We start from the raw sequence: 26,296 nt of genomic DNA, 5'->3' as shown, positions 1-26,296 counted from the left end.
TGTATATAAACTTCCACATAATGACCCCACCATCACTCAAATTTACATAAAGCCCTCATAACAAGGTCAGCATCAACGACAGATCTAGGCACAACTAGGGGTGTACAAGACCCGGCCCTACCCGCCAACCCGTCCCGACCCAAGCCTTTAGGGCCGGGTTCAACCCGGGCCGATCATTAAAAGAGACCGGGTTCGGGTTGATCTTTGAGTTACCCGACTTCGGGTAGGGTCGGGTTCGGGTTGACACTCGGGTCACCCGGCCCGTCCCACATATATATTTTATAAAATTTTAATTTGTTATAATGATTAAAATGTGATACATGATGCTCAAATTTATCTTACCATGTAGATGAAATTAAAATGTTTAACATTTACCTTATGAATTAAATAAACGTTGGTCAAACTATGAACACTTTCATGCTCTAATAAGAGAAAATCATGTGTGTGTATTATGCATATGTGAGACAAGTGGAGAAATGATCAAACAAAATGTAAACCTCTTAAGTACAATAGATTATGAAAGAATTGGATCCTTTCAAGTTATTTCTTCTAAAAAATAGTTCCAACTTATAACTCTTTTAGTATATTATTATCTTTAAATATTACAATTAGTATCAAATAGTCTTAAACTTATTGTCCCTCGGGCCAACCCGGTCCCGTCCTACATAGACCCGTCCTAAATTGGACCCGCATAATGTCGGGTTGCTTCGGGTCTAGGGACGAGTTAGGGTCTATGAATTGGCCCGATCAATATTTAGGGTCGGGTTAGGGTTAACCAAAACCCGTCCCAACCCGTCCCTTGTACACTCCTAGGCACAACCACAAGAGAAACAACATTAGGAATAATTTAAAACAAGAGTCAGAGGCTTAAGAATTTCTAAAGTGAATCTAGCCAAAGCCCAAGAATTTCACTAGAACCAAATATGGACAAAAAAAAGTAATGGAGTTGGGTGGAGTTAGGTGAGTGAATAGTAATTTCCTAAATTGACCACAAATTTAAATAGTTTGAAATTTGATTTGCTAAAATATACTATCCTACTATAATCAATCCATGCCAAGAGGAAGAATCAGAAGCTGTAAAATTCCCATCTCCCCATAATCGAAAGCATGTCTTTGCCGCTTAATTAATTTAAAGATTTTCTTTCAAAAAAAAAATAATTAATTTAAAGATTCAAGTTTAGTAGTGTGTGATAGAGAGGACAAATGGCAGGTGGGTTGCATGCAAGGACAAATGTCCCAACCACTGGCCCATTGTTCCAGTTTCCAGTTGTTTGCAATTTCAACATCTCCCAATGTCTCACCAAAATATTTTGAGAAATACAAACGATAATTATTTCAATTTTTAGGTTCTCCCTCACCACTCTGTAATTTTACACCACTTATTTTGACTAGTTGTAGTAAGTTTATACATTTTTTTTTATAAAATAAACATTATTAAAAACTTGTTATATATTAATTCTTTTAAATAATATATGTTGACTTGTTATAATAAGGTAAATGTACGTGGCGTAAAATTACACCACTTAAAAAATAGCACATATTATAGGTCACCGCTATTTTATCAGTACACTATTTTAGTTAGTTAAAATTTATGTAAGTTTTGTTAAATTGAAAAAATGACCTTATTTAATTAATCAAATAAAAAGTATTTAAGTGAGTGTTCAAAAAAGTGATTTGCTGAGATATTTTAAATAATTTTTATTTCAATCTTAACTAAATTTCTTCGGTAATTGTGAAACTAAACTCTCAACCTTATCAGTACATTAAGAATATTGTTGATGGTAAGAGCTTAGATAACAGTTGAAAAACATATGAGTTGAAGAGTTGAAGATTCAATAATCAAATCATTGAGGAAAAATTTGACCGATTAAAAAAGAGTATGTTCCGTTTCAAATTCAACACTACTCGACATGGTTCTATCTTTCCGAGAGTAATTACTTATTACTTCAATTTAACGTGAATTTCTACTAGTTTCGAATTGACTTGAATTTTCCAAACACACGCATGCTAAGCAATAGAGAACGATGACAGAGTTTGGGCATGTTTGAAAAACTCATCCGGGATCCACGTTTTGCCCGATCCACGTTTTCAGAAGTAAGAAATAGTTGCTTTTTTTATTTCTAGATCTACGTTTGATCTCTCGAGATTTGAAATCAAACACACACACTTTATCCATTCATAAAAAGTTGAAAATCAAAGTTTTCATCACTCACGTCAAAGATAAAGTGTTGAACCACTGAACGAACAAACCATTTAGAAATATTTTTGATTTTGAAGTGTCGAAGGGGACCCTATAACCATAATAAAAGCAACTTGTCCTCAACATTCTTCTATCCTCCAACTCACTTGTATTCTACTACACTGTATCCCCTCTTTCTCTCTCTCTCATGCTTTTCTTTTTCCTTTCTTCCCTGCTCTCTCTGCTGGGTCCCTTAGCCTGCTAACACAGCACATTCACACTCTTCACAGCTGGATCATTATTAAATCAAACTTCCTCAACCAGCAACAACAATAAACTTCATCTTCCTCGTTCATCTCATAACGGCTTCACTCTCTCTCTCTAAACCCTCTCTCTCTCTAAACCCCGTTTTCTCTGGTTTCCCTCTCCGATGGCTAAACCTACAGAAGATGCTGAGCTCGATGCTGAGTTGGACGCCGCGTTCGGCTTCCCTTCTGAGTTCCCCTACGAGTTTGACTCGTTCGGAGCTGAACCGGTTGACTCGAATGAGACAGAGAACAGCGACGAGGAGGAGGATTTCTTCGCCGGCTTGACTCGCCGGCTGAGTCACGAAACTCGGAAGCAGCAGCAACTCACTGTTCCCATGGCTGAGGTAAGCAAGCACTTTGGAGCTTTCTTCTTTCTCTTTGATTCATAGTTCAAACGCTCACTTTCGGTTTTTCTTCTTGGTTCTTACAGAGTAAGGACAAGACTCAGCAAGCCATGGCTGGCTCGCCTCAGTCTACGCTCAGCGGGATCGGAGGCTGGTCTGGTTGGAGCGACGGAAGCCCAAACGGGTCGACCCGGGTACCGTCGCCGACGACGACGTCGCTGTCTGAAAACGACGCCTGGGATGTGTTGTCCGCCGCCGCGGGGCAGGTGGCAAGGTTGAAGATCACCGGCGAGGCTTCCGGGCTTGATTTCCAAAACAGAGGACAACTGGGTAGCAGTGGCGGCGGCGGCGGCGGTAGTAGAAGTGCCTTTCCCCCACCCATTGCGGTGGGGAATCGCCACACACCGTTGAATCTCTCTCAGGTGAGAATCACCTTCCAACTGTTTGTGAAAATGCATACATGAACCTGCATGTGAAAAATAGCCTTATTTCCCTTCATGGGTTTGTGTTTTCTCACGTCATTAATGGTGTTTTATTGTTTTTTTGGGGTTTTTGTTTGTAGATTCAGTACCAGCAGGTGGAGAAGACGCAGCCACAGTGTGGTTCTGTGTGGGGAAGACAAGCCAAGAGCACCACCACCTGGTCAACTCAGCAGGTTCAGGTTCAGAACAGAGTGCGTGATTTGGGGTATGGCTATGAGAATGCAAAATGCGTGCGCCCTTTGCCTCGTTCTTCATGGCACCCACTTCAGGTCAAGCTTCAAAACCACCAGCCACCGTTTGGCGGATCCGGGTCAGGGTCACGACCCGGGTCACAGGGTGGATCTGGTGTGAAAAGGGGTTGTGCTGGAACAGGGGTGTTCTTACCTCGACAATATGGGGCCCCTCCTCCGGAATCTTGCAAGAAAACAAGTAAAATTCACCACCACCAATTTTGTTTCTTTAATGTTTTTTTTCTTAATAGTCTCTTTTGTTAACTTTTGTTTGTCTTTTATTTCAGATTGTGCACCTGTTCTGGTTCCAGCTAAGGTGATCCATGCTCTGAACATGAACATGAACATTGATGAACTTAATGCTGCTAGACAACCACGCCTCTTGAATGATCTTGGTGTGGATTATGGTGAGTGAGTGAGTGAATCTCTAGTCAATTGAAAAAATAACTTGTTTGTATTTTGTGTGTGATTTTGGTGTTATTTTCTTGCAGATGCTTTGATTGCAAGAAGGAATGCTATTCTCATGCAGCAGAGATTAATCTTGCAGCGAAAAGAGGCTGCGAGCTATGAAATTCGCTTGCCTCAGGAATGGACTTACTAACTCCATTGATGATACTTCAAAACAAGATTCAATTCCTTTAGTAGTGAAGCTATTAGTATTAGGGTTGTGGTAGGAAATTTTAGCAATTTAGCTTATTTTTTCACTATTAATATATGAAGATGATGATGAAGAATGTGTTTGGGCTAGTTTAGTTGCAATAAATCATCCGGTTTTTGTGAGATGCAGCTTTTGGGACCTGTTTGTTAGATGGAGAAACAGTGAACTGAAATATAGTAGTTAGGGTTGATTATTGATATAATAATTATTGTTTGTAATAAGGTTAGGGGGTCGTTTTCTTCCATTTTGAATCATGTTGGTGGAAGAAGGGTAAAGTGCTTTATGTTAGAATTAGCAAAGGAAAAAGTGTTGAAAGATTGCCCATAAGTCTTTGTAGAAGCTCTTGCTGGTTAAAGAATAGTATGTAATAAGTTATGCTATTTGTAGTAATGATACTCTTGTGTAATTGCCCATGATGCTCCTTACTGTTTGTTCTCCTTTTCCCATTTCACCATAATGTTCCTACATCTAAAGCCAATTTGTTCATTATGTTTTGGAATTTATGACTCTTGGCAAAAGCAATTATATGTTGTTTATATACATATCTAATAAAGACCTTAAATTAATTTATTGAATAATGTCTTAATCAACCAATGTTAGTAGGTTAGTGAGAAAGTGAGAGACTGGTAAAATGGTTAAATTTCTCATTTGAAATCCCCATTGAAAGAGACTGGTTTGGTTTCAAGATTTTTTCCAAACCATAAAAACAAATATGCAGGCTTTGCTTGCTGAGCTGAGTTGGCAGATTGATGGATATGGATTGTGTGAGAATGAAAATTGTGTGTACGTTTGGTTTGATGGGGTTCAATCAGAAACAGTAGGCACAGTGTGTGGGGCCCTCTGTCTCGGGTACTGCCCCCAATATCCCTCTGTTCTCCCGCTCTTTTTTCCCTCTAGGAAGCAAGCCCCAAGACTAGTCATTTTGAAACTTGTGATCTGATTTTGGAGCATAGCATCTTACTTTTTGCATATTGACTTGGTCAAACTTTTGAAAAAGATTAAACTAGGATATGATAGTATATTTGTTATCATGTTATGTTAAAAACAAAAATGTTTTAGTGCTGGCTAGTTGTATATGTTCTGTACTAGGACAAGCTTACGTAAGAGAAAGACAAAAAGTAAACCCTAGCAGAGCACTAAAATAGCAAAACTACCATAAAAGGAATATTCTCATTAATGCTGAAAAGTTGGTTTCGTACAAGTGGATGACCTCCCCTTTTATAGAGGGGGTGGTCATGATATGGACCTTTCCTATATTTGGGCCTGACAATCAGGGCCCAAATCCCTGTACATATAAGACAAATCCAAAGGAATCTTCCAGCTGGCTTGTGGGTCCATCATCTAAGGGAGGGCAATGAAGCTCGTTGTGTCACACTTCCCGCCATGGCTATCTTTAATGGTTTATTGTTCATTTTGGGCGGGACATAATCTTCTTTATGTCCCGCCCAGTCCACATGCCCCCAAGACATGAGACTCGAGTAAAGAGTCGAAATGTCTTCATCATGTTACCTAGTAGCTCGCCTCTATTGTTTATTCGTTCATCGCCATTTTGCTTTCGTTGTTACATCGCCATTTTCACGCTTCGCCACCTTTGTTGCCGTTTCAAAGATATGTCGCCATTAATCATAACCGTCAATCACATCTTTTCAACTGACGCACGTATCCTTGTTTTCCGGGATTTCGTCATCATTTGTTATAAATGCAATTTTCAGTTGTGCGTCTCGAGGAGTAATGTCTTTTCGCTTCCTACCTTTTCGAATTTCAAATCCCACAAACCCACGATCTTCCCCCACTCATTCTCTCTCCTCCTTTTTCTCTATAAAAACCCCTTTTCACTTTTCATTTTTCACTTTCTTAAAACTTTTGTTCTGAAAACCTTTTCACCGCAGCTTTCATTCTCTTCTTTGAACTCCGGTGAACCTTTTCTTCCTCCGGCCGTCGTCATTGCGCGGTGCTCCCCTATCGCCGACGTTCTCCTTTCTCAAATCCACAGTTCTTCCCCTGGTTAGTTTTTCTCTTTCTTGAGATTCTTCGTTTACTTCTTTTTTCTCTGACTCTGTTCATCTTCTTTCTTCTTTTGACTCTGTTCATCTTCTTTTTACTTTTAGTTTGTTCATCTTCTTTCTTCTGTTTATGAAACTGCCTCGCATGTCTTTACCAAACGCTAGCCTTTCTTCCCTAGAACTTTCTTCACCCTCCACGGAGGAGGAAGTTGTCGCCCCCTCTATAATTGAAATTCACTCCTCGCCTTCTACCCATGATGATTCCGGTCCCGCCGGCTCTGTAGACTCAATTCTCTCCTCTAATGGAGATTTGTCTTCACCTGAATGACGCTCTGACGTGCATTTAGTTGAAGATAAATGTCTGTTGCGTTCTATCTGGAGCAGCGTTGGGAGCATTAATTCGCTTCGAATATCTGCTCAAGGGTTCACGAAGATAAATCCCGCCACCTCGAATAATGAAGATCATCTGTTGAATGTCCTCCCATGTGGCGAAGATGACTGTGTTCTGTTGCGCAAAGAACCAGCCGATGAATCGCCCGATTTCTTCTTTGTTTATGGCTATTTCTTCTTAGACTTGAACATCAAACTTCCTTTCTCGCCGTTTATATGTCACGTTCTTTCTTTTCTGAATGTGGCGCCTTGCCAACTCCAGCCCAACGCCTGGGGTTTTCTCCGCTGCTTTGAAATTCTTTGTGAACACTTGAGTTTCACTCCAACCTATCCTTTGTTCTTCCTTTTCTATAAATCAGTCACCACTAAACCTACTTCTGTGAAATGGGTTCCACTATTAGCCCGTAAGAACATGAGTCGGTTCACCGCCCTTAAAAGCCATTACAAAGTATGGCAGAAGAAATACTTTAAAGTTATGGAGTCGCCCGAAATAAAGAACTTGTTCCGAGATTCCGACAATAACCCTCTCTTCCCTTTTTACTGGACAAAGAACCCTCGCCGAAAAATATCCGTTTCATACGACGCCTTGGATGAATCTGAACAAGGCGTCGCCGATTACCTCCGCACACTACCAGTAATTTCTGGTCACGACTTGATTGAGGCGTCGAAATCCGGCACTTTAAATCAATTTTTTAGTAAGTTTATAATCTTTGTACGTAACTTCTTTTTCTTTTTGTTCATGTATCTCATCTAATTGGTGTTTTCCATACAGCTACGATGGGAAAAAGCAAGGTTGACGCGAACCCAATCAAGATGAAGGAATACCTCGCCCAGTCTGCTGCGGCGGCGAAGAAGAGGGCCGCCGAAACAGAACAGAAGAAGAAGAATGAAGGTACTTCGGGTTCTGACAACGTCAGGGACCCTAAACGTCAAAAAACTTCAGGTGCTGCTGGTGGTAAGCCTCTCCACCAATCGACTCTCGATCCAAAAAGTCATCCAACTGAGAAAAAGAAGGGACATGACAATGTCCCGCCCCCTCAACAAGATTCAAGCGCGCTGATCAACCGCCCACCAACTCCATTTGGCCAGGTTGGCCCTAGTTCAGCCATTGGTGGCGAGGCTCCTCCCCCTTTGCTAAGTTTGAATGATCCTCACTTCAACGGGCTGGATTTTATGACCCGTACCTTTGACAACCGGATCCAAAAGGATGTTTCGGGTCAAGGTCCCCCCAACATTGCTTCTTTGGCGATCCATCACGCCCTTTCTGCCGCCAGCACTGTGGCGGGAATAGCTCAGTGTATAAAGGAGATGATCTCAGCCAAGAACCGTTTTGAGAAGAAGGCAGCTGATTACAAGACAGTCTATGAGCGGGCTAAAACTGATGCTGAGACTGCCAACAAAAAGCTGAAATCTGCTGAGGAGAAGTGTGCTAAGTTAACTGAAGACTTGGCTGCTTCGGACCTGCTTCTTCAAAAGACCAAGTCTCTTAAAGAAGCCATAAATGACAAGCACACTGCCATTCAAGCCAAATATCAAAAGTTGGAAAAGAAATATGATCGCCTGAATGCTTCCATCATAGGGCGTGCTTCTCTCCAATATGCTCAAGGCTTTCTGGCGGCCAAAGAGCAGATCAGTGTAGTTGAGCCGGGCTTTGATCTTTCCCGCATTGGGTGGCTGAAGGAGATCAAGGATGGTCAAGTAGTTGGTGATGATGACATTAGCCTTGACCTCCTTCCCCAATTCGATGATGAGAGTGAGCCTGAAGAAGATGGCGAGGATGGGAATGAGCAGCACAGGAATGAGGATCAAGAGAAGGAAGATCCTCAAGCTGGGACAAGCCAGGGCAACAACGCCAACAACGAGAACCTGGCTTGAATTTGTTTTTATTTTATGAAGTTGAAATTTTTCTTTGGGCATTGCCCTGTCTTTTATTTTCATTTCAAATCATGTATGGGCGTCGCCCCCTTTTCCCTACTTTAAATGGATATCATTTTAAGTTCATTCGTTGTTTTAGTTGTTTCCAACTTTCGTTGTTACTTTGGTTTACATACCTTAGCCGATTTTTCGACGAGGCTTGGTTTCTAGTGGCCACTAGAATTGCCAAGGCTTTTAACTTTTGAAGGCGATACTCTCTTATTCCGAAAGGTTTACTCGCGGTATTGCATACCTTGATACGATTTGCATTGCATGAACTCGTAATATAAATTAAAAAATATATGCGATTCTGTTGAAATGATCTTTTCATTAATTTTCTTTCGTATGGGAACAATTGTCCCTTCATTACAAATGTCGCCTCATTAAAAACCTTTCCAAAGAAAGGGAAAAAGAGTGCGACTTCATTTACATTTGTTGTTTCTATTAACTAAAATACTGCTTTAGATGAGAGGCGTTCCATGTTCGTGGAACCTTTTGACCATTTAGTTGTTCCAACTTATAAGCTCCTCCTCCAACATCGCCAATAATCCTGTAAGGCCCGCCCCAGTTGGGTGAAAGTTTGTTGTGTTTATCGGGTATTGTATTTTTTCGGAGCACTAAGTCTCCTACCCTCATTTTTCTTGGCACTACTTTCGTTGAGAATTTTCTTGCCACCTTCACTTTTCCCGCCTCATTTCTTATGTGAGCCTCTCGTTGTTCCTCGGGCAGCATGATTAGATTTGCTATTAAGTTTTCTCCGTTGTCATTCTCATTAAACCGAGCCACTCGCTAACTTTGGTTTTCAATTTCCACAGGGAGCATGGCGTCAGTCCCATAAGTTAAACGATACGGGGTTTCCTTTGTGCTTGACTGTTCAGTGGTGTTGTATGCCCAAAGAACGCCTGGTAGTTCCTCCGCCCAAAGCCCTTTTGCTTCATCCAGTTTCTTTTTTAAACCTTTCAGGATAACCTTGTTAGCCGACTCAGCCTGCCCATTGGTTTGTGGATGTTCTACAGAGGCAAATCGCATCTCGATTCCCATTTCTGCACAAAATTCCTGGGTAGCACTACTTGTGAATTGGGTTCCGTTATCCATTACTAACGCCATGGGGACCCCAAATCTACAAACAATCCTTCGCCACAGGAAGTTCCTGACCTTGGCGGCTGTGATAGTCGCCACCGCCTCGGCTTCTATCCACTTAGTGAAGTAATCAACCGCCACGATGATGTACTTCATTTGTGCCTTCGCTACAGGGAATGGTCCTAAGATATCAGTCCCCCACATGGCGAACGGCCAAGGCGCCATCATGGTTGTTAATTCTTCTGGTGGAGCCTTGTGTAGGTCAGAAAAGACTTGACATTTTTCACATTTCTTAACATACTCCAAACAATCCTTCTTCATTGTTGGCCAATAGAATCCTGCTCTTATCACCTTAACTGCCAAGGATCGCCCGCCGATATGACTAGAACACACACCTTCGTGGACTTCCGCCATTATTCCGAGGGCGTCCTTGATATCGACACATTTGAGCATAGGAGACATGATTCCTCGCCGATACAACTCACCATCCACCAGTGTGTAGAAACTGGCTTCCCTGCGTTTTGTTCTCGTGTTCAAATCATCCTCCTTTGGTGGATTCTCTAAGAAGGTCTTAATCGATTCCATCCAAGGTAGCTCGCCCTCACTGACTGACTTTACAGCTTTCAACTTTATTTCTACCAAATCAATGCTCGGGCGAGGCAGGGTTTCCTGAATGACTGTCTGGTAGTTGCCCAATCTCCCTGTGCTTGCCAATTTTGCCAACACATCAGCCCTCTCATTTTGTCCCCTCGGGACATGTTCGATTTTGATTTCTTTGACCTCCATCATCAATCTGCGCACCACTTCCAAATATTTGGACAGTTGCAGATCCTTCACCTGGTATTCACCTTTCACTTGTTTAACCACTAACTGCGAATCTCCTTTGATAAATAACTTCTGGACTCCCAACTCAATGGCCAGCCTTAAGCCGGCAATCAGAGCCTCGTACTCAGATTGATTATTGCTCGCCTTGAACTCGAACTTGAGAGACTGTTCAATGATCATTTTATCAGGACTTTCAATTGTTATTCCCGCCCCACTTCCAATGTTATTAGAGGATCCATCCACAGACAGGACCCATTCTCCTTGAGTCTTCTCTCCTTCAGTGGGTGTTAATTCCGCCACGAAGTCAATTAAACTCTGGACTGTGACTTGGCCCCTTGGCTCATATTGTATGTCATATTCTGATAACTCCACTGACCAGCTAACCAATCGCCTTGATAAATCAGGCTTCTGAAGTACTTGCCTTAAGGGAACATCAGTTTTAACTTTGACTTGGAAACTTTGGAAGTAAGGTCTGAGGCGCCTTGCAGTTTTCAGAATCGCCAAAGCCGCCTTTTCAATTTTTTGGTACCGCAATTCTGCCCCCTGTAAAGTATGGCTCACGAAATATATAACTTTCTGCTTTTTTCCTTCTTCCTGGAGCAACACCGTACTTACCGCCTTGTCAGTAACCGCTAGATAGAGCACTAATGGAACGCCTGGTGTTGGCTTGGAGAGTACTGGTAATGTGGCCAATGTTTCTTTCAATTTGGTAAAAGCTTGTTCGCATTCCTCTGTCCACTGAAACTTTGAATTCTTTTTTAAACATGTGAAGAACGGGGCCGCTTTGTCACCCGCCATTGGCAAGAAACGTGACAAGGCGGCCATTCGCCCTGTCAAACGCTGAACCTCCTTTACACTTGTTGGGCTTTTCATCTCCAAGATCGCCCTTCCCTTATCAGGGTTCACTTCTATTCCTCTTGATGTTAACATAAATCCCAAGAACTTTCCTCCCTGGATCCCAAAAGAACACTTCTCAGGATTCAACTTCATTTGATATGTTCTTAACTGAGTAAACGCTTCTTTGAGATCGCCCCCATGATCACTAGCCCTGGCGGACTTTACGATCATGTCGTCCACATACACCTCCATATTCCTGCCTACTTGTTTTGAAATTTTTTTATCCATAAGCCGTTGGTACGTAGCTCCTGCATTCTTCAAACCAAAAGGCATTGTCTTGTAACAATAGTTCGCCTGATTGGTCATAAATGCTGTACTTTCTTCATCCGAGGGGTGCATCATAATCTGATTATAGCCCGAATAAGCGTCCATGAGACTTAAAAGTTCATTCCCTGAAGCTCCATCCACAAGTTTGTCAACATTGGGAAGTGGGTACGAATCTTTGGGACACACTTTGTTCAGGCTTGTGTAGTCCGTGCACATTCGCCATTTCCCATTGGCCTTCTTGACCATTACAACATTGGCGAGCCACGTTGGGTACTGTACCTCACGGATGAAGCGGGCCTTGATCAATTTTTCAGTCTCTAATTGTACAGCCTTGTTCTTTTCTTCACTCATTCTTCGCCTTGGTTGGATGACTGGGGTCGCCCCTGGTCGTATGGCTAGTTTGTGAGTGATCACCTTGGGATCGATCCCTGGTACATCATTGATGGTCCATGTGAAGAGATCTAGATTATCACCCAGAAGGGTGATTAGTCTTTCCTCTTGTTCTGCTGTCAAACTACTGCCAATCTTTAGAAGCTTGTCCTTGACTTGCACCTGCTTGGTTTCTTCCAGAGGTTGTGGGCGAAAATCATCAGCATCGTCTCTTGGGTCCAAGCTAAATCCTTCTTGTGAGAAGATTTCTGTAATTCGATGGCTCTCCTTGGCGGCCTTTCGCCCATAGAGCGCCACGCTTCTCAAATAGCATTCCCTTGCTGCATTCTGGTCTACACGCAATATCCCGACCTTCCCGTTGCAGGCGGGATATTTAACAGTTAAATGAGCAGTTGAGATGACTGCGCAGACCTTGTTGAGGGTGTCTCGCCCCAAGAGTACATTGTAATTGGCTCTACACGCCAATACTAAGTACTTTACTTGAAATTTCTTGACAAACTCTCCTTCTCCAAAGGCAGTCGGAATTTCGACGTATCCCCGCACACTGACACGGTCCCCTGTGAATCCCACCAAAGTTCCCTTGTATGGTTTCAAATCTGATGCCTTTAGTCCCAGGCGATCAAAGGCGTCTCCATAGATGATATCCGCCGAAGATCCCTGGTCTAAGAATACTTTCTTTGTCACATAATTGTTAACCCTGATTGTCACCACAATTGGATCGTTGTCATGAGGAATTACATGCGCGAAATCCTGAGGGGTAAATATAATAGGGGAATGATTCACCCAACACTCGCCTTCGTTCGACTCCTGTACTGAGTGTACTGCCGCCACGTAGCGTTTTCTAGCCTTACTTGAAATTGCACCCCCGCCAAATCCTCCTGCAATAGATGAGCATTCCCCAACAGGATCGCCCAACTCTTCAACTATCTCTTTACCTTTGCCTTTGTCCCCCTGAGTGATCTTAGCTACCTCCGGCGTTGCTGTGTCTTTAACAAAGTTTGCCAAATGGCCAGCTTTAATCAAACGATCAATTTCCCGCCTTAAATTCCAACAATTATCTGTCGTATGCCCCAACGCCTTGTGGTACTCGCAACACCTATTGGTGTCCACGTTAGCTGGCGGCCGCCGTGGGGGTGGTGGGTACTGCACAACGTTGGTCTGCCCAACCGCCCTTAAAATGGTACTTAAGGGTGCATTCAACTTAGTAAGTGGGACTGGCGTTGGCAAAGCACCAGGCTGACCAGCTGTGGCAGCAGTGGGACCTTGTGAATTTCTGTGCCATGTATTTTGAAAGCCAGGTTTAGAGTTTTGGTATGGTCCCGGTCTTGGTACACGGGGGGTTTGCGCTATCCTGGTTTCCTTCCCCGCCTTGGATTTGTCCTGTGAAACACCGCCAGATTGAGACTGCTTGCGTCCTTCCTCTCTTTCTTGTTTCTTCTGATCATCTTGCTCGATCAATATGAACTCTTGAACACGAGCGCGAAGATCCATCATATCCTTCGCCGGTCGCCTTGTTAAGTCTCTATTCAAATCTCCCGCCCGAAGGCCATTTTTGAATGACGCCAAACAAACATCTGGATTTTCATCCTCCAACTGCACCGCCATCTTGCTGAAGCGTGCCATGTAGGTTTTTAATTTCTCACCTGGTTGGTGATGTATGCTGATAAGATCAAACATTGTTGCCTTTGTGGTTTTATTGGCGGAGAATTGAGTCAGAAATTTCGTGGACAGATCAGTGAAATTATCAATGGAGAAGGGCGGTTGTCGAATGAACCACTGCATCGCCATGCCTTTGAACGTGGAGGGCAATAATCGACATTTTACCGCATCCGTCGCCCCGCCGATCACCATTTTGGTATTGAAATATCTAAGGTGCTCCATAGGATCAGATTCGCCCGAGAAGGCGTCTAATGCCATGGTTTGCAGGTGCTTTGGAATGTCCACCCTAGTTATGGCTGGAACAAAAGGTTGAAATTCAACTACATCCTCCGCCTCCAGACGTTGTTCTTGCTTAAAATCCTGCCGCTGAGTAAGATACTCAACTTGGGCTTGCAACTGCTCGTTTTGGGACTGCACCTTCTGCAAGGTATCTAACATTTGTTGCAAAGCCGCAGGCGTGATACCTGTCACTGCCTCTTGCGCTCTCCGTGGAGCAGTGGTTTTAAGATCTTCCAAGTTTACATATTCAGGCGGCGTTGAACGCCGCCGAACACCTGGATCTGATTTAGCGATCAGATCTGAAGGTCTTCCCGGAGCTGCATTCACCAATGACGCTGGCGACGGCGCCACTGAGTGGACCCCCTCCGAGGAAGCTTCCTGCTCTTGCTCGTCCAGTACGGGACGGTTGTTGTTTCGTCCGCCGCCGCGACCGCCGTGTCGACCACCACCGCGCCGGCGATGATCGCGTCGACCCACGCCGCATGAACGAGTCTCCATGGCTCGCAATTCCTCCTTCTGTCACCGGAAGAGCTAAGTCAGAGCCACAGACGGCGCCAATGTTCTGTACTAGGGCAAGCTTACGTAAGAGAAAGACAAAAAGTAAACCCTAGCAGAGCACTAAAATAGCAAAACTACCATAAAAGGAATATTCTCATTAATGCTGAAAAGTTGGTTTCGTACAAGTGGATGACCTCCCCTTTTATAGAGGGGGTGGTCATGATATGGACCTTTCCTATATTTGGGCCTGACAATCAGGGCCCAAATCCCTGTACATATAAGACAAATCCAAAGGAATCTTCCAGCTGGCTTGTGGGTCCATCATCTAAGGGAGGGCAATGAAGCTCGTTGTGTCACACTTCCCGCCATGGCTATCTTTAATGGTTTATTGTTCATTTTGGGCGGGACATAATCTTCTTTATGTCCCGCCCAGTCCAGTATATTACATAGAACATGTTTGGTTGTATGCTTAGACCTTAAAATCATCTTAACACATAAGTGGAGTGTGTTAATTACATCCAAACATATTATTACAATTATTACAATGCAGCTGAGTTCTCGTATGTGAGTCTTGTACATAAAAAGAAGAATTAAGATGGGTGACATGATAGTTTCTTATATCGTCTCTTAACCCTAAGGTGGGACGATAATTGACAATAAGAATTAAATATATATCATGGTCACAACTCAGCGGTGTATACCTTAGTCCACACAAAAGAAAAATAGCACACGTTAATTTGAGTTTTGATTATTTTACATTCAATTTTTTCTTTTATTCTAATTTCACTCACTTTTTTTCATATTTACTTTTTCCCTTTCATATCACACATCTTTCAATTTTCTTTCTTGTGTTTATATATCATTTTAGGTATGGATGAAAATGAGGTGTCAATACATCTTTATCCCGGTAAATTAGATCTACAGTGATTGTCTTTTGCAGATATTAGATATTAAGTAAATGGTAAAATCAGTTCTGAAAGTGTTAAATGCTGACAAGTTCATTCTAGAAGAAGGAAATACCACGCAGTTACTAATTGTGTAAACTGTCTGTCAAGATTTTCTCTTAGAAACTAACTTAATCAACATTTTATCTTACCACAAAGGCTAACTTGACCGATATTTTACACAATCAGGATATCATAGATGATACTTCATAAATTTAGGAATGAACTTACCAAGGTCCAACACTTTCTGAAACCAATTGGATAATTCACTCTTAAAATATTTTAACAATTTGTTGATAATGAGTTGTTGGAGTTTACTTTTAACCTAGTGTCTTTAAATATTATTTTAACAAGTTAATGTTTACTTAATTACTTGTAGTGGCACTACTCTACCACTCCTCCTTAGGATTATTTAAATAACCATGATTAATGCCGAGTAGAATCTTGTTAATCCCTCCTTACGTGGCAAATGGAATCTTGATTTTCTTTTTCGAACATGAAAAGGACATTCACGAAAGTATATTAAATATTAATGAAACCAAGGAGACTTTGATATTACGCTCCCTGAAAATTGACCAAATTAACTTGCATTCACGTTTAAGCAATACGAGACAAATGGAATTGAGGGAGTAAATCATTAAAAGTTAGGTATCATTTTTCCACTACTTAAAATGCTGAAGACAATAAATTTCAAAGCAAATAGTATGAAAAATTGGAAATAGATTTCAGTAACCAAAAATAAAGAATGATAACTTTACAAGGATAAAAACTTATTAAAACCAAAATGTATAGCATGGTTGGATCAATCTCTTTTTTAAAACAGTCAAATTTAAACACAAAAATTACTCACTTAAGCATTTTCTCAGAGTTAATTCGGATTTTATAATTAATTGTGTAACAATTTATGAATATGCATTATATATCTTTTACATGTAACATGTTAAATGTAAGGCCTCTTTTTGAACTTTTGTTACATCCAAATATTAATTAAAATGAAGAACTAAGCTGAACAAAACTGTCATTCTCAAATTTGATTTTCCCCTACATAAAAGTCCAGAACATTTCTTGTATTGATCCTATCTTTTTGTTGACTGGTGGTGCTGGTATTGGATTACAGCTATAAAGTTCTTTGACACAGAGAATACTAATATGGCAGATGAGTTGTAAGTTGTTGCCTTGATTAGGGATCTTGAGTCTGCATGTGAGAGGAAGTGTACGGTACGGTGCAGCTTCATTTCTTTGGTTTTATTGAATCAAACGGATCAAATAAAATCCCATGTGTGCGTGTGGCTAGTACAATCAGGAATGAGGACCCAAATAATTAATGCAGAATGTTTCACTGTCCATATATGCAATTTCGTTTTTTGAGTGTTACTTGTTGCAATGTTTATCTGTTTAGGAACCAAAAATTGGTTTATTAGCTGCTTTTGCTCATATCATCCTATTCAATGGAGAATAAGCATAGGTAGCTGTCTTTTGGGACCCGAGGGAACTTTAATTTGTCAGTTGCTGACAGTTCAAGTTGAGTTTAGCTGTGTGCTCTCTTTAGCTTAATTAGCGCTTGCAAGTCGCTCAATGATTTAATTGCATTCACTCATGACTAGGGATGGCAACGGGTAGGATCGGACACGGGTTTTACAATTATCAAACCTAAACCCAAATCTCAGAACCCAAACCCAAACACAAACCTTATGGGCGATAAAATGAAATTCATGCCCAAATCCATTGGGTTTCGGATTTACCCGAAACCCAAACTCAAACACATTAGTTACGTAGCAACTCAATCCAGAACTTAATTACTTTCATATAAAAAAAAAAGTGAAATTCATAGAAAGAAAAAAAAAACAAATACTATTCATCATCCTCATCCATCACTAAAGTGAGACAATAGTTTAGAGTTTAATTTCTCAAACATACAAAAGTACAATTAATCATCAAACACTAAGAACAAAGTTTATAAATATATATATATGTATGAGGGTTTTTTTGTAATTTTATGTTTCGGGTATCTTTGGGTTCGGGTTTGGGTGGGTATGGGCACGGATTTAACTAATACCAAACCCAAACCCATACATGGCTACAGTAACGGGCAAAACCCAAACCCAAATCTAGTCAACTCGGATTTTGCCCGTCAAATCAGATCGGGTTCGGGCTGGTACCCATGGGTTTGGGCAAAATTGCCATCCCTACTCATGACTCACATTCTCTTTAGCTTAATCACTTACATTAATTTTCTCTCCAAAGTTGGACCATTGGTGCGGATGCTGAATTGGGATTAGAGGACTTTGGTCGGTTGTAAATTAAATTACTTTACTCTCTTTTCTGACCGATTTACTGAAGCGGGAAAACGCACTACATTTTGGCACAAGAACTACAAGGAGACATAGTTCACACACTTTGCTAACCTTTTTTCTCTGAGGGTTTAAAGAATTAACAGCCCGACTGACATGTAAATGTTGAGTTGGAAGGCAAGGCCAAACACAATTAATCGTCACTTGGAGATAATTACTTAATTAAAAAGTTATTTAAATGTATTCCTGATATTTGTAAAGATATAGTTTATGTGAATGAGTCAACGACTCTAGAATTATGAGATTAGGGGGAGATTGAGAGAGATTTAATTTTATCATTGATGGAAAGAGATAAGTTTTCTATGTATAAAAATGAATGAGCAAATCAGTCAAACCATGTTCACCATTGTATTCTTGGGTTAAACTTGGGTTGTTTTGGTTCCGGTTAAGCTTTCATAAGGTTCACATTGTGAAGTGTGTGTTTGTGTAGGGCATGCTTGGTTCTATCCAACGATAGTCAGAAGTTTCTTTCATGTTGGATCCTCATTCGAAATTTGACATTCCAATGCACTAAATGTGATTTTCACTTGAAAACCAAATATGTACAAAAATGATAAGTAAATGTAAAACAACATTTCACCAATCTAACTTCTCACATCCCTTGGTTTTTATGCCTCCTAATGTGCATAAAAGTTCATTGCCTCCCACACTAATAGAAAAACAAACATAGAAGAACAAATATCATTTTCACATATTTTTTCATCATATTTTTCTCTTTTTTTCTAACATCACTTATCACATACACCTTGTATTTTTGTCTCTTATTTTCACCTCTTTTTTTAAGTGTCAATGAAATCGGGGGTGTAAATGAAGTGTTATTATATAAGTATAACCCGTCATGTTCCGCGAACCTAACTTCGACCTATTGATCAAGCCGTATCTAATCTTATATTGTAAACAACATGAGTAATTATAGGCAAACATACGTTTCGACCTACATTTTGGTGGCGAAATAATTCTTAACATTTTGAAATATTTGTAGCGGTTAAAAACTGTTGCTAAAATGTATGTCGATTGTACGTCCACACAATATATATCTCTAAGCATCATTTCAGAAATACAATATAGAGTAAAAAATATAACTTATTTCACCTAGTTTGTAATGAATTATTATTTAAAGGTTTAGTTTAGTTTTATTATTTTCACAATCGTATCTTTTGTGTCTGCGTAGTAATCTTGAAGTACAATAATAATATCTTCCAGTTTTTTTTAAGGCAAACTTAAAAATGCTGTTTGTGTTTTAACCAGTAGCCATACCCCCCTATAGTAACCAATAGTAAGGAGCTAAGATGCCAAGTCATCTATTTGACCAGTACATTTTATGTTTTAAATTTGGGTCCCTAAACTTTTTAACTTTTGTATTTTGTCCCCCAACTATTTATATATCTGAATTATTTTTGAAATTAAAAAAAATTAAATTAAACCTAAAAGTTCCAGCCACAACTGTTCATCTCTGCGCCACATTCCTTTTCTCAAAAGTTCCAGCCGCAACCTCCATCACCGCTGCCCACTCTTCCTCTTCCAACTTCATTTTTGAGCACATGCCTCCTTGATTTCCAAATTGCTGAAAAATAGGGTCTATGTAGAAATTATGTTTCTTTAAATATACATCACCAATAGATGTTGACACCTGCAACACCAAATGGTGCTCCTGATCATGATAGCATATTGCCTCGCAGTGAGGTATGGCCCGACATGGTGAACTACAATATATAATAGTATGAGTTTTTATGCAACAAATCCTATCTCCAGTTACGACTATTTTTATCATTTTGGTTTGACTAAGAGATCAATCATTCAATTTTCCAGAAGAAAAAAAACGAAAACTCTAATCAGGAGTAGCGCTCCTACGGTTGTAAGCGAGTGCCATTGGAACAACACCTCTCATTAGACCAGCCTGGCTAAGCATGACGGCACCGCGACAAAGCACGACGGCATGCCAGAGAAGAAGATGAACACGATATAGAAAGATGAAACACCGAGCAGTTGAGGAAGAAAGTTTAGGTTAACAAATTTTCCCCAAACTTGAAATGTTTAATTAATTTTAATCAATTTGAAAACCAAAAAATATTTATTTTCTGAAAAAAAAAACTGTTTTTTATTTAATGTAAAATTTACAATATAAATAGTTGTAGGACTAATTTAAAATTTTTATAAGTTAAAATGACATGACATAAACCTCCACTTGGTATTCACTTATTGGGTATGAGGCAAACAACATTATAACCCCCTCTCACCAACCAACATGTAAAAGTTTGCCTTTTTTTAATTGAAAAAGTAAACAAACTATAAAGCTAAAACATTTATAAAAAGTAAAGGCACAATCCTCCCAAGAGGTGAAGCAAGAATAATTAAATCGCACCGCAAACTAGCAGCAAATTTAACGAGGCAATCTGCAAACATATATTAGCATCTTTTAAAATATGACGGAGGCGAACATCTCAATCTCGCGACAACAATTGTTGTAGATCATGAAACTCACTTACAAACATAAAAATATGATATTTAAATCTCTCAAATTAATTATTAGTGAAAGCTCAAATTACAGGTTGGTGTGGGTGGTTGCACCCCATTAAGTCGTTTCTTTTGTCTCGTTATATACTTACTTCTTAATAAAACTGAAGAAGGGTGTTAGATTTGTCACTATGAAGCAACAAAATAAAGAACAGGACTCTTGTCCACATTAAAAGTCAATTATTGCTGTTTAGTGTTTTCCAATATGCTCTTACTTAATTAATCCATATAGATTAGTTTTTTCAACTAATATATTAATTAATGGTCCCTTTCTTGTGCATCTGAATGGCATATGGGCTCAAAAAGTAAGCTCTAGCTATCCATTTAATCAGAGCTTTGTGCGTATTCATTGACTGTTATGGAGTTTACCTTTGCTACCAAGATACCGGGCAAAGCCTGCAAAATAATTTAAATCAACATGCAATAAGAGATGCTAGCTTATTAGAAGTGGCTTTGACATCATGGGTGATATTTCTTTTGCTTTTGTTATTGTTTTCTTTTGTCCAAGTTTTGTTATTGTTTCTTTTGTACTCATTTTCTGGCCCATATCTAGCCGTCAATCACGTTTCTTATGGGTCCCCTGTCCATCCTATTTGTATACCCTTTCTGCTTATCTACAAATACATGCTTGTGAAGTTATTATATCAAAACAATGAATAGACATCTAATTGGATATAGCTAGACACTCAAAATTAGTGGAGTGAAAAAAAAAGATAGAGATTATTAGCAACATGAAAAACACTAGTAATTTCACAACGGCTAATCGTGGATGTAGCATTGCAATTGAACATAATTTTGGACAAGTAAACATACTTGGATCTTAAGGTGATAATATTTTTTTAAAAAGATATTATATTTACTTAGAATCCAGAGTCTATCACGTTGGAAATTGAAAATGAATAGGAGCAGCTGTTCCAATATGGAATCAATTGATACACGAAGATGATTGAGTCTTGAAGCTGACCAGGAATGAGAGACACAAAACACATCATGATCTTAAGTGAAAGTGTAAAGCAAGGATGTGAGTTAGTACTTATAAGAGCATCTCCAATGCATGGTTGCTAGTTGGGTTGCTTAAACACTATTCCGGTGAGTCCAGACTGCCACATAGGATTTAAGCAACTCATAAGCAACCCATGCAGAATTCGCTCCAGTGGCAGTTGCTTATTTTACTTTTAATTGGGCTCCACTATACCTCATATATTTATATTTTATATTTCTACCTAAGCATGATTTAAATTTAAATATTAATGAAAAAAATCAGATAGAAACAATAATAAAAATGATTGGTGATTGATCTTGTAAAAAAAACTTATATATGGGCAAAGTTGAAAAAACTTATATATGGGCAATATGGCCAAACGGCCCAAAATGTGTCAAAACGACACAACCCCAATTTCTTTTCCCCACCCTAGCCTCTCTTTTTTATTCATTCTCCCAAATCAATTTCCTATCCCTAGCAGAACTCACCGACCATCCAAGCATCTCTTTCTCTCTTCAACCTCACACCCTCGTCTCTTTTCACCACCGTTCACGTCCCTAGTCTGTCTCACGTCTCTCATCTCTCTCTGAGATTCAAATCAACGCTTCCAGCAACAGATCAAAGCTTCCCACACCCATATCGGAGGTTCAATCTCGAGATTGTGGGTTTAAAGAACAGATCGGAGACATGCAATAGGCCATCGCCGTTGCCGAAGTCGATGTTACACCATCGTCGTCAATGCTCATATCCACATCTCCGTCATTGTTGTTCCCCCTTCTCTATTGTAATAAATTTCTAATTTTTTTGGTTTTTTTTCCTGTTTGGGGCTTTCAACAATTTGTATTTTAATTTTATTAATTTTGTGCTCATCTCCCTTCTCGTCCGTAGTAAATTCTGATTTTTTTGATTTTTTTTTTACTTCTGTTTGTGAATTTTCCGGATTTTCTCTGTTTCTTGCTTCTGCATCTTCACTGATATATCTTTTCCTCTTGTTTTAACTGCAATTCATTCTATTGCTGAATGAGTGAGAAAATAATTTTTTAAATCAGGCTGCAAGCTAAGGAGCGTTGCTTAGCTTTGAGCTATAAGCAACGCCACCTCAGCAAGCTCCAATGGAGCAGAAAAATAAGAAACGTTTCTTAATTTAAGCAACCCTACTAAGCAACTCCCGTTAGAGTTGCTCTAATAAGATTGATAGATGTTGTAGTTAGACGAGACTCTCCCTATAAATAAGAATAAAGTTATTTATTTGTAACAAATACAAGCACAAATTTTATCCGACTCATTTTTAGTACTAAAAAAGGAAGGTGTGAAATGACCCCCTTAAGCTTATTTGAGTCAATCTTGGTGGTTATTTATAAATTTCATCTCCAAAGAATTAAGGCTTAAAAGCAAATTTGGTCCCCCACGAATATCAATTGTGCAAAATGAGTCCTTAAACTAATTTTTTAGCAAGCTGAGTCCCCCACGTTTACGCCATTAGTGACAGTTGGTCCTTATAGCATATTCCGTCCAAAAACTAACAATTTGGGGACCAAAAGTGCACTTAAAAAAAAATAGAAAATCAGTTGTTCTTCCATTTTTTTCCAGAAACCACATGATAATCATCTTCTTCCTCTTCATCTTCATCATCTTTAAAACTAAAACCCAGAAAAATAAAAAGAGAGAGTGAGCACCAGAAATTCCAACGCACACAAACACTCTCTGAGTTTGAGGCAACAAAGTATAAAATTCATTTCCATTCACCAAAATCTCACTCTCAGGATCCGCAAGAATGCCAAGCTTTCCCCTCTTCTCTTCCAATCCAGGTTCCTCGCTCTTCCAATCTCTTCTCTTTTTCTTCTCCCTTATTTCCCCTCCTCTCATATCTAACGAAAAACTTGATAAACCCTTTCCTCTATTAGGTCCCCCCCCCCCTTTTTAGGGTTCTCGTTCTCCCTCTTCCACACACGCACCAAATCTTCCTCCTCCTCCCATCTCCCAAAGTAGGTTAATAAAGCTCCGTCATTTATCCTCACTGTTTATTTTCCTCCACCGTAGTTCGAAGGCGACGACAGCGGCAACACCAGTTCGCAGGCATGGTGGGCGGAAGATGAAACGGAGACGGTGGCGACGAGGAGGCAAAATTTCTTCGTATTTGGGTTATTGAATTTTGGATTTGGGGGGGGGGGGGGGGTTGTGAAATCATTAAGATGCAGCTAATTTGGGAGTTTCATCTTTAATGGTAGTGCGTTGTGCAGTGGTGGGGGTGGGGTGAAAGAGAGGAAATTCTCATGGACAAAGAGAGTAAGTGCGTGAGGGGTTGTGATTGTGTTGTGGGTCTGATGAATATTGAGGAATGAAAGGGGAATGAGTATATGGAAAGGGAAGAGGGAAAGACAGAGGAATTGAAGAAGCCTTGTGTTGTTAGGAGAAAAGAAATGGCAGAATGTAAGTGCATGAGAGGTTTGAGTATGGTCGTTTTATTTTGTGGATTTTCTAGGTTGGGTTTATTATGTGGCACATAGTTATGGGTTGTTAGGTTTGAAGATGATGAAGATGAAGAGGAAGAAGATGAATATCATGTGATTTCTGGAAAAAAAAAATGAAGAACAACTGATTTCCCATTTTTTTATTAATTTTTTTGTTTAATTGCATTTTTGGTCCCCAAATCGTTAGTTTTTGGACGGAAAATGATATAAGGACCAACTGTCACTAACGGTGTAAAAGTGCGGGACTCAGCTTGCTAAAAAATTAGTTTAAGGACTCATTCTGCACAATTGATATTCGTGAGGGACCAAATGTGCTTTTAAGCCAAGAATTAAATTTGAATGAATTGCACAATTTTTATTTGAAACATGAAATATGTGTAGTTAGAAAAAATTCTACAAATTAAACTCTTATGAAACACAGAGTTAAATTAAAAATTCACTAAGTCATTTTTTCCTTGAAAAACAAAGTCAATATATGTTGGTACAACATGTTCATATAGGTGTGCATTTAATAAACCATATCTAGAGTTATAGGTTCCGATTTGCAAGACTGCATTTGAAAAATGTTCTTACCATTTACAATTGAGATTCGTGAGACCAAGAAGTGATTCCATTGTTTGGATAGTTAACACTTAACAAACATATCAAAATTTACCATAAATTGAAATTTTACACTAAAGTCAACCATTAATAAACTTTTGTTACTCTCAGTGTCTCACATTAAAAATATTCTTCACTCTTCCTTCTCCTATAATGGGAGTTCCTTCTCATATTTATAAAGGGAGTTTCTTCTCATATTTTATAAATCAATAAAATCGATGACCCAGGTCTAAGATTAACACTTCTAACACAAAGTCCAAACTCTCATTTAAATCTTTTACCCGTTCATTTAGATAGCAACTTAGTGTTTACCGTAAAACATTGAATTCACAGCTGGATGATCAATGTCTTTAACGAATAGCAACATTAATCATCCTGCTACGGATCCAATGTTTTATGATAAACACTATATACTCAAAAGAGTGTTAATCATATACATTGATGGTAGATTATATTGAATGATAAAACATGAGAAGAAGCTCACTTTATATAGGGAGAAGAGAAGGGAAAGAGTAAGAGTTTACACAATGTGAGATTAAAAAGAGTTGACTAATGGTTGACTTTAGTATATAATTTTAATTATGGTGATGTATATTTGATATGTCTTTTTAACTATTTAAACATTGCTATTATATATTGCTCTCTCTAACCACAATTGTAGATGGAAACAACATCTTGAAAAGGACATTAATCTCATAGAAAACAGACACCTATAACTCTAGACATGTTGTAGTAACGTCTTGACCATGTCTTCTAAGGCAAATATAAGTCAGTAAAGATCTAATTTAATTACCAACTCACAGCTAATTTAAGATGGTGGTGTGCTTCATGCCTCTCATTCCTAATCAATTTTTTCTAATCCAGTTATAACTTGGCCGAATCCTAGTATCAGTAGTGAGTTTTACGAATCCCCCGACTAGAAATTTCTCAAGCTCTGTTATTTACACCCTAGTTCTTTTGTTTTGATATTTTAGATTCAAGACAATGTTTTCATGTTCAAAAACAAGAAAGAAAAAAACTTCCAAACAAGAAAACAGAACTATTTTCATGTTAATCGTTTGAATTTTTTTAATTTTTAATTTGCAACCTTTAGCAGGTGAAGACTACAGTGTATCCCATTTTAGGGGATGCACCGGTGTCCCCCAAAATTTTTATGTTAGATTACAAATTTGTCCCTTAAATATTCTGGCGGTTTACAACCTACAGTAAGTGCCTGCTAAATTTTTTGTCTTCTTCCCCTGTAGTTTCTTCTTCTATGAGTAAAATAAGGATTTGAGTTTCTTCTTTTAGCAGTAAAATAAGGATCTGTAGTTTCTTCTTCAAATCCTTGGCTAGCCACGCCATAGAGTATTGGAACCAAAGCCCAAAGCCACAAATACAAAATAAAATCAACAAAAATATAACTCACAGTCGTTGAACATGAACCATACAAGTAGATGACAAAGAAAACAAATCTGGGTTGTATTTTTGTTGATTATGAACCCACAGTCGTTGAATATAATCCACAAGTACATGGTACAACATTGAAAAGTGAAACAAAGCAAAACCCACTCATCAAGAAAACAGATCTGGATGTCTAAGCGAAAGAAAGAGGATGAACAGAGGTGGAAAATTCTGTGAACCAAAAATGAAGCACAGATCTGGAATAATGGTTGAGGAAGAGGAAGGAACGAACTCATGCTCTGTGCATGCTGCACAACGACGATTTCACTGCGGATCAGAACACGATTGCCCCGTGCATGTAACACTCGGTGAGGAACCCTTGAGAGACGCTGTAACGGCCGTCGCGGATCTTCGACCGGTGGCAAATGTCGTCTAAGTGGAGCCTCACGTCGAACACGACGCCGCAGCAACATAGGAGGTGTTTGATGAGCGAGTTTTGGGTTAGATTTTCGAACTCCATGAAAGGGGTGTGGGTGTGGGGGTGGGGTGATGGCTGTGGGAGGCGGAAGTAGTCAACATTGTTGTGGCATCGTGGGCGGAGGAGGTCAGACATTGGAAGAAGGTGGTTGTCAAGATTGGGAGAAAGAA

General features: G+C 39.6%; 1 protein-coding gene across 1 annotated transcript; it reads left to right on the top strand.

Annotated features, from left to right (window-relative positions):
• The first annotated feature begins 2,338 nt into the window (after positions 1-2,338).
• LOC130733647 (uncharacterized) lies at positions 2,339-4,617 on the top strand. Its single transcript, XM_057585875.1, has 5 exons — positions 2,339-2,831; positions 2,918-3,253; positions 3,394-3,742; positions 3,831-3,950; positions 4,035-4,617. The coding sequence occupies exons 1-5, from the start codon at positions 2,610-2,612 to the stop codon at positions 4,142-4,144; spliced, it is 1,137 nt and encodes a 378-aa protein (XP_057441858.1). The 5' UTR covers positions 2,339-2,609; the 3' UTR covers positions 4,145-4,617.
• The last annotated feature ends 21,679 nt before the right edge of the window (positions 4,618-26,296 follow it).

Source organism: Lotus japonicus, chromosome 1 (genome assembly GCF_012489685.1).
Source record: "Lotus japonicus ecotype B-129 chromosome 1, LjGifu_v1.2".
Taxonomy (NCBI): Eukaryota; Viridiplantae; Streptophyta; class Magnoliopsida; order Fabales; family Fabaceae; genus Lotus; species Lotus japonicus.
The sequence above is the reverse complement of the archived record's forward strand: the minus strand, read 5'-3'. Positions and strand labels throughout refer to the sequence as shown.